This window comes from Octopus bimaculoides, chromosome 4, assembly GCF_001194135.2.
Source record: "Octopus bimaculoides isolate UCB-OBI-ISO-001 chromosome 4, ASM119413v2, whole genome shotgun sequence".
NCBI lineage: Eukaryota > Metazoa > Mollusca > Cephalopoda > Octopoda > Octopodidae > Octopus > Octopus bimaculoides.
Genome location: NC_068984.1, coordinates 53040961 through 53054342, shown reverse-complemented (window position 1 = coordinate 53054342; position 13382 = coordinate 53040961). Strand labels below are relative to the sequence as shown.

The following is a 13382-nucleotide window of genomic DNA, read 5'->3' as shown; positions in this document are numbered from 1 at the left end:
ATATATATATATATAGGCAAAACAAAAAGCAGGAAAAACAACAAAAATCAAAGGACATAAACAGTGAATGTATTAGGTTAACAGAGAAAGTTTAAGATGGAGGAAAGAGCGGGTGTGATGGTTCAAGTATGGCTCTTTGTTGGATAGAGGTAAAAGTCTGGAGAGAAGGGAAAAGAATAGTCTGAGAAGGGTATAGAATTTTATTTCTCTTTCTGTTCAGCTTGTATATATGTTCTTGTTTATAATTTTATTGATATGGTCTTTTCATTTCTTGTAATGAGCAATGACTTTCAGTAGCAGGGATAAATAGCTATATAAAATTAACTCTTTAAGTTTCATTAGGAGGTCTGCTAGTTCATTATACACCCTTTATTCCATATTATTATAATTATTCCATAATTATATATAATGATGATCAGAGGGATGGTTCCTGTTATTGCCCATAGATAAACATGAACAAAACTGTGAGTGTATAGTTAAGTAGTTTAGGTTTGTCATCAGCTATGTGTACTAATTTTAAGCAAAGTACACTTTATTTAACTTTTACTTGTTTCAGTCATTGGACTGCAGCCATGGGTTTAATTGAACAAATTGACCACAGTACTTTTAAATCTGCTAGTTATTCTATCAGTGAGACTGAACCCAAGACAGCATGGTTGAGAAGCAAGCTTCTCAACTACACAATCATGCCTGTGTCTATATTATTACTTATTATTTTTAAAAATAAAGTATTTTGGTTTAATTTGAGTGGTTCTGAGACTAACAAAGATCAGTTCCCTCACCAAAAAAATTAGTAAAATTTTTGCCCCCAAACTTTTTATTAATGAGAAAACAAAATAATTTTGCATTCATATTATTCCTTATTCATGATGGTTTTATTACTTTTATTAAATATTGCAATTTGCTTACTTTTTTCAACCTTCACTGCAACCCTCCCTATGAGAAACAATACCCCTCTTTCTCCTCCCCGACAAAAGATTGTGGCCCTTATCCAGTCTTAGAAATTATTCTTATTAATGACATTGTAGTGTAGTGTGAAACCTTCATCAAATCAAGTTGATATCCATTCACAGCCTTATTCATTCACTCATTTGAGAAAACCATAATCTCATTTCAACATTCATATAAATCTGAGCCTTTATATCTGTGCAAGAAATTTTTGTGGCAATAGATTCCCTGTAAACCAAGTTTGCAATCCAGTTTTGATTGTCAGATGGAGCTACTTGTGTTATTAATATAGGAACAGCATAATGGTCACAATTTCTTTCTCCCACTCCCCTCCGACCTGTTTAAACATTTATTTCATGCTAGTATAAGAAAACATTAAGTTATTGTAATTTGCATTTCAGTTATAAAGTGTCAGCCTTTTCCTTGCAAGTCCGCTAGTAATCTATTAACCACAATAAAATTTAAACTTTAAAGGTTTTATTAAAATGTCAGATGTACTTGTCTATTGAAGCCTGATCACATAATTGAGTTAACAGAAGCTAAAGGTTTTGGGGTTTCTTTTCATCAACAGGATATAAAATCTATTATTCAAACGGAAACTAAATCTTTGGAGAAAAATATATTAAAAGAAATTGATGGTAAGAAAAGTTTTAAATTTTTATGACAACTACAAATGCTGAAGGTTTTGTTCATTTCATTAATAGCCAGACATTAATAACTTATGTAGTGTTGGATTACATGTTACTTTAATCCTTTCATAATTTTTCCAAAATGTCTACCATTTATGCTATCAAAATCAAGTTCATATATCCTGGACTTCTGGCATTTCCTCATTATTTTACCATACACTTTACCATGTTTGATTTTAAAACATTTTTCTCTTTAAAGTAAATACTGGAGCATCAGATTAAGTGTCTTAAGTTTTGTACCCTTTCGCTATAAATTTCATGCTTATCAGAGGGTTAATAAAATAATTGCCAGCAAAGTACAAAGTTCACTTCAAAGGTAAAGTGTATCTGCTATTTTCTGCAGGTTAAACTACTACATAGAGGTTCTTATATTGGTTTGTTTAATGATCTAGTCATTTATATATGAGAGCACTGCTGAATATCTTGTCATCATGTAGTGTATCTGGTATAAGTAACCTTGGTAGAAATCATCCTTTTATCGTCTTGTTGATATGAACTTGAAAGAGAAGTATCCATATTGAAAATGTCTTAGCTCACATAAAGGGGAGCTAACTGACATATCTATCTTAGTTTGATAACCATTAAGAAATTACTGAAACGAGTTATCTTCAGACCAGATATCAGTCCTAGTGCTTCTAATGGTCTGGACTCCAATAGAGATAATCTGAGCCAGGTACTGTTGGTTAAATTGGCTGATGGATTAAATCTATGTATTTTAGTTATAGCCTGGCGAAATTGTTGTGAAGCTCACTTTCACAATCACTAAGTCCTGGCATCTTGGGTAAGTGTCTTTTACCATTGCCTCAGATTTTCCCAAACTTTATGAGTGAAATTGGACAGCCAGAAATTGTGTGGAAGACTGTTACATAGATTGTACATATAATGAAAATGTCCAGCTTTGTCACATTGTGTCCTGGTAATTCCACCTGAAAATTACATTAGCACTTAGATTACTCAGTCAAACATAATGCTTATTTATTCAAGTTAAAATAAACATAAAACAATGTGTGTGTGTGTTACTTGCATAATTGTCCTTATTTAGCTCTAGATAAGGCTCACTTGAGTGCACTTAAGATCAAAGGTATTCCAGCTGTGACCATCCTGGCTTTTTGTATGTCCAAGACTACATTGGGGAAGGTTTTAAATATACATATTTTCTGTTTTTCAAGATGGTAGGGTATGATTGGCGAAGATTTGGTTGCTATTTTTAGCAAATCAAACGCCTGTGTAGTGGCTCCCAGATATCTACCTAGTATTTCACGCTATGCAAAGTAGTCTCCCTTAGTAACATCTAAGCCAGTAATACTGTGTTCTTTAGTAATGGAAACAATATTTCACTAATGTTACAGTTAACTTTTCAAAATTATTTTCTTATGTAATTGCTTTTCTCTAGTAAGTTTCGTTTTGCATGTCTAAAACCTGTCTTGATGATTTTATAAAAATGTTTTTTTATTTAGTCCAGAGATATACAGGTTAGCCAAATGAAAAGTTATACAAATTTTTAGTACTTTAAAATAAATTGAAAGTACATCAAAATACATTGACATACAATTTAGAATAAATGAAATTGAAATGAAAATACTTTATATTCATTCATTTATTTAACAGGACCCTACTTAGACTTTATCTTTTTTATTATCAGATGCTGGTAACCACACTTTAGAATTGTTTGATAAAAGTATTAATGCTACTTCATTACTGAATAAAGTAGAAGTGTTTGGAGAAGGTAAGTGCTTGCCGTGTTATTAGATATTTTTGAGATAACATAGTAACCATACTTACTTCCATGTACTCATTTCTGCTGTTGAGCAGTTGGAAGATAAATTTTGCAATTATCTTTTATTGTTTATCTTACATTTGTTTTGGTCATTGGACTGTGGTCATGTTAGGGCACTGCCTTGAAGGGCTTTAGTCAAATGAATCATTCTCACATTTTTTTTTCTATTTTTTTTTTTAAGCCTGGTACTTATTCTATCAGCTGTTTTACGAAACTGCTAAGTTACATGAACACAAACAAACCAGCACCAGTTGTCAAGCAGTGGTAGAGTATAAACACACATACACACATGCACATTCACACACCGGGCTTCTTTCAGTTTCCATCTACCAGATCCATTCAGAAGGCTTTGGATGGCCAGGGGCTATAACAGAAGACACTTGCCTAAGATTCCATACAGTGGGATTGAGCCTGGAATTATCTGGTTGAGAAGCAGACTTCTTACTACACATCCATGACCTGTGCCTGTAATTAAGATAAATAACATATGGTTGGCACTCCGTCAGTTATGATGACGAGGGTTCCAGTTGATCCAATCAACGGAACAGCCTGCTCGTGAAATTAACATGCAAGTGGCTGAGCACTCCACAGACACGTGTACCCTTAACGTAGTTCTCGGGGAGATTCAGCGTGACAGAGTGTGACAAGGCTGACAGAAATAGGAAGAGAGAGTGAGAGAAAGTTGTGGTGAAAGAGTACAGCAGGGTTCACCACCATCCCCTGCCGGAGCCTTGTGGAGTTTTAGGTGTTTTCGCTCAATAAACACTCACAACGCCCGGTCTGGGAATCGAAACCGCGATCCTACGACCCTACCCTAACCACTCTGCCATTTCGCCTCCAAATAACGTATAGATAAACACATATAAACACAATTTAGTTTTCTGTGAAGCTGTTTTGAATTATAACCAATCTATGACACTAGATTATAGCACAGTAACTCATTCACATTAAAATTTTAATATGTCTACATCTACTCTAGTCTGTGAACTAGCAGAATCATTAGCACACCAGGTAAAATGATCAGCACTATTTGCTTGTCTTTACATTCTGAGTTCAACTTTGCCTTTCATCTTTTTAGGGTCAATAAGTACCAGTTGAGCCCTGGGGTTGATGTAATCAACTTACCCTCTCCCCTGAAATTGCTAACATTGTGTCAAAATTTGAAACCAAAATGTCTGCATCTGCTGATTTAAGTTTATGTGAAGTGTTGTGCTCTCTGGAATTTATAGCACTGTGTAACATGGTTTTTGTTCTTGGGTAGCAACTGTTATTTCTTATTTGCTTACCTCTTCAAAGTATGAAAAATGGCTAATATTTCCTTCAAACTTTAATTTTGTTACTTTTATTCAAATTTCAAAGAATCCCTCTCAACACATGGCTATGATGCTCCCCCACTACTCCTGCTCATGATCAGAGATGCTCACATTGTCAGTCACTAAGGGACATGCTCAAGTCGTTATGGTCAAGCAACTGACAAGCAAATCTGTGGTATTGAGCAGAATATTTGCTATAACAATACTTCTACTTCAGCAACTCTGTGCTTAATCTGTCTGAAATGTAATGGAGTTCAGATCACTAAAGCAAAGTTTGAAGGGAATAGTAGTTATTTCCTTTGATTTTTAGGTAGATTCAAATAGGGTTGGGGTTAACATTTACTGACCAAAGACAAGAAAAAATTAAAATTTTGTTGCACATTGTAGTTCATAGTGTTTTCAACAAAAGCAAGAGAGGATATGATGCCCGTGCTAATTGTGTTTATTAATTTTAATGATTATAATTGTTGGGGTATTAACCCCATCTTTAGAAATGAAGTTTCATTTTTGGATTTGCATTTGGAGATTTTAATCAGTTTGATCTCTGCTCATCATCAAGTGTTTTATTCCTATGTATCTGCATTAAACCAGACTTGATTCAAACTTGGAATGTTTATTTCTAAACTCAAGATTATAACACCATTACCTTCTACAAGTGACTGCAATACCATGCTAGGAATCTTCCCCCTTTAACTTCAATATGTGTCCTACTTTCTACAAAAGCCCTTAATTCCTACTGTCAGTATTGAGAAAAGTACTGAGTAACTGTATTGGGAAACACAGCAACTGCTGTTCTCTGCTGCAGCAGCCTGAACAACCAACTAGAAGTAGTTGTTGAACAATTTTAGCAGGAATTATTTAGCACAATCAGTGTATCCAGGCACACGATCATCTCTTAACTGTTGAGGATTTTAAAGCTCTGTCAGGGCCTAGAAATTCACTCTCCTTGCTTTTACCAAAAACACTAAAGCTATTTTTACCCCTGATTCACTAACAGAAATGGTAGTTTCTCAAGTCTGAGAAAGAAGTTCTGCAATTTCTTGCTGAACAACCTACATAGATGATATGTTTATAGTGATCATATGTTTGCATTGCACATTAACTCACTCTCTCCATCAAATCAACATTGCTTGACAGGTGCATGATGTGCCATACATCAGATGTTGAAGTGATTGCACAACATTATGAGATGAAGAATTTTTGCTCAAGAACACAAGCACTGCCTGGTCTGGGAATCAAACCCATGATTTTACAATCATTAGTGCAGCACCTCAACCAATAGGTTATGTGTTGTCACTACTAACACACATAGTTTAGCAATAAAGGTTTTCAGCTTGAAATGAGTCTGATATTTGTATTTTTATGTTGTTTAGCCAGGAGAGGAAGAGCAGAGCCTATGACCTTTTTCAGAATCAAGACTTGCAAGAGAAAGTTAGCCTCAGACTAAAGATTTTTGTTGAAAGTTTGCAACAGAGTGGACTCTGCAAAAAGCATCTGAAGGCCAGTTGGTTGTATTAAACAGGGTTATAGATTTAAGTCTGCCAACCAAAAGTAGAACTGGTCCATCCAATAGGAGCTTTTACACAGTTTGCATCTGTCACATTTCACTCAAGGCTTTGGTTGATCCAGGAGGATTATATTAGAAGACACTAGCTCAAGGTGCCACACAGTAAAATTGAACTTGAAACCATGTAGTTACCAAGTAGAACTTCTTGACCTTTAGCAGGAATGAAACACTTGTTGACAATCAACAATCAAACTGATTAAAATATAGTGTAGATGTAAATATTTAGAAATATGTTTCATCATAATTAAAATGAGGTTAATTGAAAAATTATAATCTTATTAACTCCTCTTAGATTTTGGGGTAAAGATAAACTCTTTTGTTAGAATCAAATTAAAGAGGAAAACTCTTCCTATTATGAAAGTCTGATAGAATAAATGTCTAAATATTAAACTGTTATCGTATTGATTAATTCTGCTATTTAATTTTCAATGTGCTTGAGAAGACAGGTCAAGCTTAGTGAAATCGTAATCATGGCCAGTGCCGGTGACCAGTAAAAAGTACCTACCTGTGCTGGTGACACATAAAAAGTACCCAGTACACTCTGGGGAATGGTTGGCATTAGGAAGGACATCTAGCCATAGAAACTATGCTAAAACAGACTGGAACCAGGCTTACCAGTTCCAGTGAAACTGTCTAACTCATGCCAGCATGGAAAACAGACAGTAAATGATGATGATTAGAGTATCTGGTGAGCCAGATACTTTCAATGAATTCTTGATAAAATAGGAATCAAAAAAAGAATTTAGTTCTGCTTTTATCTTTTACAAATTGGTTAGAATTCTTATACTCTATGGCATATTGTATTGTTTAAGATTAATTTGTGTTATTTTTTTCAGAAATAAAAGACCTAAGAAACTCAGTGAGCAATCTGAGCCACTCTCTGGATAATTTAACTGTGCTTGGCCAAACACTAGAATCTAACTTGACAGATATAAAACAAGTAATTTTAGATGAACTGAAAAATTGCACCAATTGTAATGACATCAAAAATTATGTTAAAAGCACGGAAGTGGTTGCAAATTTTAGCAAGGTGAGTTTTTGAAACTCCTAATTACATTTTAATTGTACACGGTTCTAGATGATTGATCACCATTTTATAACTTTTACATCATTGAACCAATGCTGGACCACTACGTGGTCACTTGACCTGCTGGAAAGAGTTGCAAAATTTCTCATATTATACACCTTATTATTTTTTTAAAAAAAGGGAACTACACATTGGATAATATAGTTCTTGATTCTCTATGTCTAAGAAGTAGACAGGATGATCACAGCTGAAATGCCTTTGATCAAATATTTGCTCAATCAGGGCTTGTTTTGGCTAAACAATAATTTTTTTCCCCCTATCATGTGTCAATGTCATATTTTCAACAGATTTTTGTTCAACATTTAATGTAGGAAATCGATGTTTATTGTAATTTATATAATGAGGAGCTTCTAAGATATTTTACACACTTGTCTCCACACCAACGGCTGTGGAGTTTGAAAATCTTGGATAGCTTCGTATTTTTAGAGCATGTGTGTTTTCAACTGGCTGCTCATTTCCCATCACTATCAAAATGTGTAGGTTTGGTGCTAATTAAAGATGGTGCCCTTACCTAGTGTAACTATATGACAGTGTAGCAAGATTTGAACTTAGAATCTTGCTATTAATACTCCACTGCATTAACCTGCCTTTGAAAATAATCCTGGAAAAGCAAGATCTTTGCTTATTGAGCCATCTTTATCAATATCACTAACATAGTCAGTATCAAATCAATGAGGAACCTCTGTATGGATTTATCAGTCTGCTAGAAATAGCAGCCAAATCTTCCCCAAATCATACTCTGGCAGTTGCAAAAGTAGAAGACGCACTTGGATAATATACTCTTATACATTATTTAAAAAAAGGAAAGATGGGCAAGGCTTGAACAGCTTCATCATAGGTCTGTCTGTTCAGTTAGGATTGACCTAGGCTAAACAACATGTCTCTTTGAAATTGAAATGTAGATGTAATTGTTTTCTTGTTTACTAATATCTTTTTCCCCTCTTCGTTAAAACTAATTATAGCCACCACCCTCCAATTTTTTTTCAGCTGGATTCCCAAAAAGCAATGTTGACAAAATTAGACAAAGCCTTGAATATTTCCCATCTTGCTGTTGAAGTAAGTTATATGTATTTCAAATTTATATTTCTGAATTTCTAATGGATGCAGACTTGGTTGTTTGGATGTGTGCTTTAGAAGTTTGTTTCTCAATCATCTCTGAATGCAGATTTGATCCTCAGGCAAATGTCTTCTACCCATAGTCTTCGGTTCACTTATCACTGTTCTATGAATGGGATTTAGTAGAAAGAATTTGCACTAGTATGATGTGTGTGTTTGTCATTCACCAATATATGTCTGCAAAGGATGTTTACACCTGTGAGAAAAATGATAAACTGGGCTTTCAGACCATATAAAATACGTTTTTGCCTTTGTTCTCCCTGGTTTGGTCAGACTATCTTCTCATTCTCACTACTGGAAATGCAATAAATCAACAGTCACTTAGATAACACTATAACTACTTCCTGTAGATTATTGTCAGTTTATGGCCTCAAGGTTTTGAATACACAATACAAATTGTGTTTGTAAAGTAACACATTTGAAATATTGTATCTTTGTTGATCTACTTTTTATCCTGCTGACACCTTCTACACACTCTAACCTACACAATAGTCAGTTGTTTTCACTTAACCTACTGTAGCCTAAATAATAATCTATTTTAAACCTCTTATCTACTACAGCCTAAGAAATAATCTGTGGTTACCTACTTCATTCCTATATATTACACAAGACTAGACTGTGTGGCAAGAAGTTTGCTTCCCAACCACATGGTTCTGAGTTCAGTCCCCTTATGTGGCACCGTGAGCAAGTGTCTTCTGCTATAGCCCTGAGTTGACCAAAGCCTGTGAGTGGATTTGGTAGGTAGAAACTAAAAGAAGCATGTCATATATGCATACATATGTATATATATATGTATGTATCTCTGAGTGTATGTCTTTGTGATTGTCTCACCACCACTTGACAACTGGTGTTGGTTTGTTTATGTCCCTGTAACTTAGCAGTTTGGCAACAGACACTGATGGAATAAGTACCAGGCTTAAAAATTGATTATAGGTTTGTTGTAGTAAGACAGACTTGAAGCCATAAACAAGGAGCTAATTATTTTCAGACTTCTAAAGCTTGGAATAGGAAACATTTTAAACTTCTGCTGGGCTGGTTTGCTGTAAGAACCTTTATTGCTTAGAAAGAAGGTTCTTTCAGTACTTGGTCTTGAATGTCATCATTTTCACTTCAAAAGTGAAGAGACAACACAAAGTGAAAGCAAATTACCTTAATTATAAATACTTGACACTCACACAACCTTAAATTTATTCACTGGATTAGTTAATAATCTTGAACCTATTTTTAATCCTTTCATTTATGACCTAAACAGCTCTCTCAATACAGCTTTTGTTGGATTCCTTTTTTCTAAAGAATTATAGGACTTTTTCTCTAGCATTGCTAGAGTTTTTAATTCATTTACATATTTACTTTTGTTTTGTTTTTTTGTTAAATAATTTTGGCCAGTTTGGTTTGTTAAGGATACTTATACAACAAATACACAACTTAAAATGTATAAGAAAAATAAGTCATATGCTTTGGAATAAGGAAGATTTACCCCCTAGGTTCTTGTATGTTGATAGTTTAGTTGTTAGATATAGAGGAAAAGATTACATTAAAATTATTCTATACAAGGTACTAATAGGAAAACAGCTTATATTACCATTATCAACTTTTGAAATTTAGCATCTCTCGATGTATTTTTCTGAAATTCAGTCTTGAAATCTTTCCTATTTTCTAGTTCTCTGATCTACATCTACTGCCAATTGATGACACATATTTTCCCAGCATGTGTCTTTTTTTTTTCTTTTTTTCTTTTCAAACTAATTCAGTTATTTAATAAAATCCTTGACCTTGATATTGAAGTTTCCACTTGAATAAGAAAAAGTTGTATTATGGTAAAAGATAGTTATATACTACAGAATGACCACGAAGTCAAGATGAATGAATGAGCTCAAATTGCATTGCGTTCATGGAAATCTCACAAAGTATGTCACTGATGGTAGAAAACATGTTGAAAATGTTATTCATTAATTTGACTTAGTGGTTCTCAACTGGGGTCCATATAAGATTTTGTTGTTAAAATTTATATGCAAAAAAATTGGTTATAAGTATAATACACAAAATATTTTACAATACACAAAATATTTTAACAATTTTTTTTATGCAATTCCTAATAGTATTTAATTATAAAAATATAATGGGATTGCTTTAAAATTGCAAATGGCTACAGGGGTCTATTTAATGAAAAAGAGGAATCAAAAGAATCCACAGGCAAAAAATGGTTGAGAACTATTGATCTAGGTGAATAAAATTATTGCAAGTATGCATTTTCATATATATATCCAGACTTCACAGTTGCCCTGTATAGTAACTTGTAGCAGACTAAAAGTAGCTGAAGTTGATATTGTAACATTCTTTTTGAATTCTCATTGCAGGCTAGAGAAAAGTTTGAAGATATTTCCTCTAATATTTCTTCAGTTCTGGACAAAAATAAAAATAGTAAGTTATTGTTGATATTTAATTATCTTAATGTAGTTAGTATCCCATTATTTTTTCTAACTGGCTCAAAGTCTATTTTGTTCCATATTCTACTTTTTCCTGTTTGCATGCATTAGATGGATTTGCAAATTTGAATATTTCAATAGATTTATGTTGAATTATGAACTTGTTCATAATTCAACAGAGATTGACATGAACTTGTTATATTCACTGTATGTGCTTTATTTTTTATTTCCCCTGAAATAACCATGTAGAATGAGTTCATATCAACTATGGGTTTCATTGTGTTCCCAGAAAAACGCTGTATTGTCCATACTAATGGGAGAATATGTAGACTTACCATGCTACTTAGTTTAATACTATTTGATTCTTGGGTGTTTTAAGCAGAGTGCCCTCTGTTGTTGAATCAGATCATTTGGTTTTGCCTTTCTTGTAGATGTTCAGGTTAGATATCAGTCACATAATTCTCATCAATCTGGGAAGCCTGCAAATATCTTGTACATTGCTCTTTTTCTGACTAAATAATCCTATCTATGAAAGTTGTAATAAATAAGTATCCTATCAAATTGTAATTTGTCCATTGTTCCAAATGCTTCATTAGTCATAGATAAACACCAGCCTTATTAAACCCAATGGATCATGGAATGATTTGTTCTTTGCTAATTTTTCTGAGATGAAATATTTTACATCTAAACATCATTGTAAATGCTGTTGAGCTGCTACTTTATTTGAAGTATGCTAAATAGAAACATATCTTGATCATAAATACAAAGCAGTACTGTTTGAGAGAGTGAGTAATGTAATATTTCCAAATTATGTAATGTCAGTTTATGTTATTGACTTGACTGATAGTTTTATTTTTAGCTTCTTTTATGACTTAAAAGTTGGTGGCAATAACTATGATTGTTTAAGTAATAAGGGTGTCTTACTGTAAATTAATACCACAATGTTATTAAGAGATACAGAAGATAAATTGATAGGCTGACATGCTACTGGACCAAGGATTGACAGCTTGTAGCCAGCCACCAACGTTTTGTTATCTAAAGAGCTAAGATATTTTACTCTCACTGATGCCTGTCAAACACATAATGTAAGTAGGTAGAACACACTGTTGAAAAAAATGAATGCTCTAATGTCAGCATGTGTTGTTAGCTTACAGTACCAAGTTCAAAACCTGTGACCAGATGCTCTATCTAATGCCTCTTAACTGTTGAAAGCTGCTGTAGTGATGAAAGGTGATGAAAAATATTATGTTATTTCTCTTAGCTATAGAATAACTACAGTAAAGAAGGTACTAAGACAAAGATGGATTCAGTGTGATATAAAAGATTTCAGTAATTAACTTCCAGTTAAATTCCCCATTGCATTTTGTTAATTCCAATGTTGGTACTTGAAATGTATCTCTCTTTAGCTAATGTTTTTAAAATTCTATTTAGATGTTCGAAAACATCTCACCGAAGTAACGGACAGTGTTGAGAGTACATTGAAAACACTTAATAAATCAAAAGAAGTAAGTATTATTTCTTCCTTTTCCTTCATATATTTCAAAGTCAGCAGAAGTAAATCTTGATGGGAAACACTGACTATAAAACTAAAGAAAATACCTAATAACCTTGGCTTATTAGAGCATAATTAACACAACATATCACCATCACTACTAATTTAACAGCTGATGGTCCATCAACATAGCTGCCTCCTTTCAATGTTTTTCATTCACTGTTTTGGTCACACTTGGGTTATTTTAGCTAATTCTTTTAACTCCTGTACTTAATTTAATAATCTGTTTATCTCTGTTGAATGGTTGTGTTCACTTAAGCTACATTACTCTCAAGACCTGATTTACTTAGGTTAATTACAATTTGCACACACATTGTTTTCTTCATCCAGTTTTTCATGGTAGCATGGGTTAGTTGAATATATTATTGAGACATTGCTTTACTGCTGGGTGCCCTTCCTATCACTAACCATTAACTGGTTTTCAAGTAAAGGATCTCTTATTTCACGTTTTTGAAGGTGCAAAACACACTATATAAAAAAAATAAAACAAGTTCACAGATTTTAAGTCAGTTTGATAAGTGTTATGCACAAAATTCTCAGACCTTGAATCACTTTTGTAACTTTCTGTTAATTAAAAGTTTAATAAAAGTGTGTTTGTGTACCTGTATGTCTTTCTGTCTGTCTGTATGCATGCATGTATCTATATCTACAAAAAAACAACTTTCATGAAAGCTAACATGCAAATGAGATTAAGAAGCCAAAAAATAAAACACTAAAAAAGGGTGGCCCAAAAGTAGGTTTACAGTTATCATGCAGGCACTTTAAATTTCTTTTAAAACATTTTATTACATTTAAATTACTATCTTACAATTAATTGAATTAGCATAGAATAATGGTTTCATATATTTTTATAATTAAGATCAAAACTGTTAATATATGAATGCAGAAGAGATAGTTGAATAACTGT

General features: G+C 33.3%; 1 protein-coding gene across 5 annotated transcripts in view; it reads left to right on the top strand.

Moving 5' to 3' along the window:
• LOC106871829 (prominin-1-A) overlaps window positions 1-13382 on the top strand; it is a 144619-nt gene that overhangs the window by 84236 nt on the left and 47001 nt on the right. For all 5 annotated transcript variants that reach the window (XM_014918539.2, XM_052967071.1, XM_052967069.1 and 2 more), the window contains exons 6-11: window positions 1520-1586; window positions 3280-3363; window positions 7131-7324; window positions 8369-8437; window positions 10855-10918; window positions 12355-12428. In XM_014918539.2, the coding sequence (XP_014774025.1) occupies window positions 1520-1586; window positions 3280-3363; window positions 7131-7324; window positions 8369-8437; window positions 10855-10918; window positions 12355-12428 (552 nt within the window). The remainder of the gene's footprint in view (window positions 1-1519; window positions 1587-3279; window positions 3364-7130; window positions 7325-8368; window positions 8438-10854; window positions 10919-12354; window positions 12429-13382) is intronic.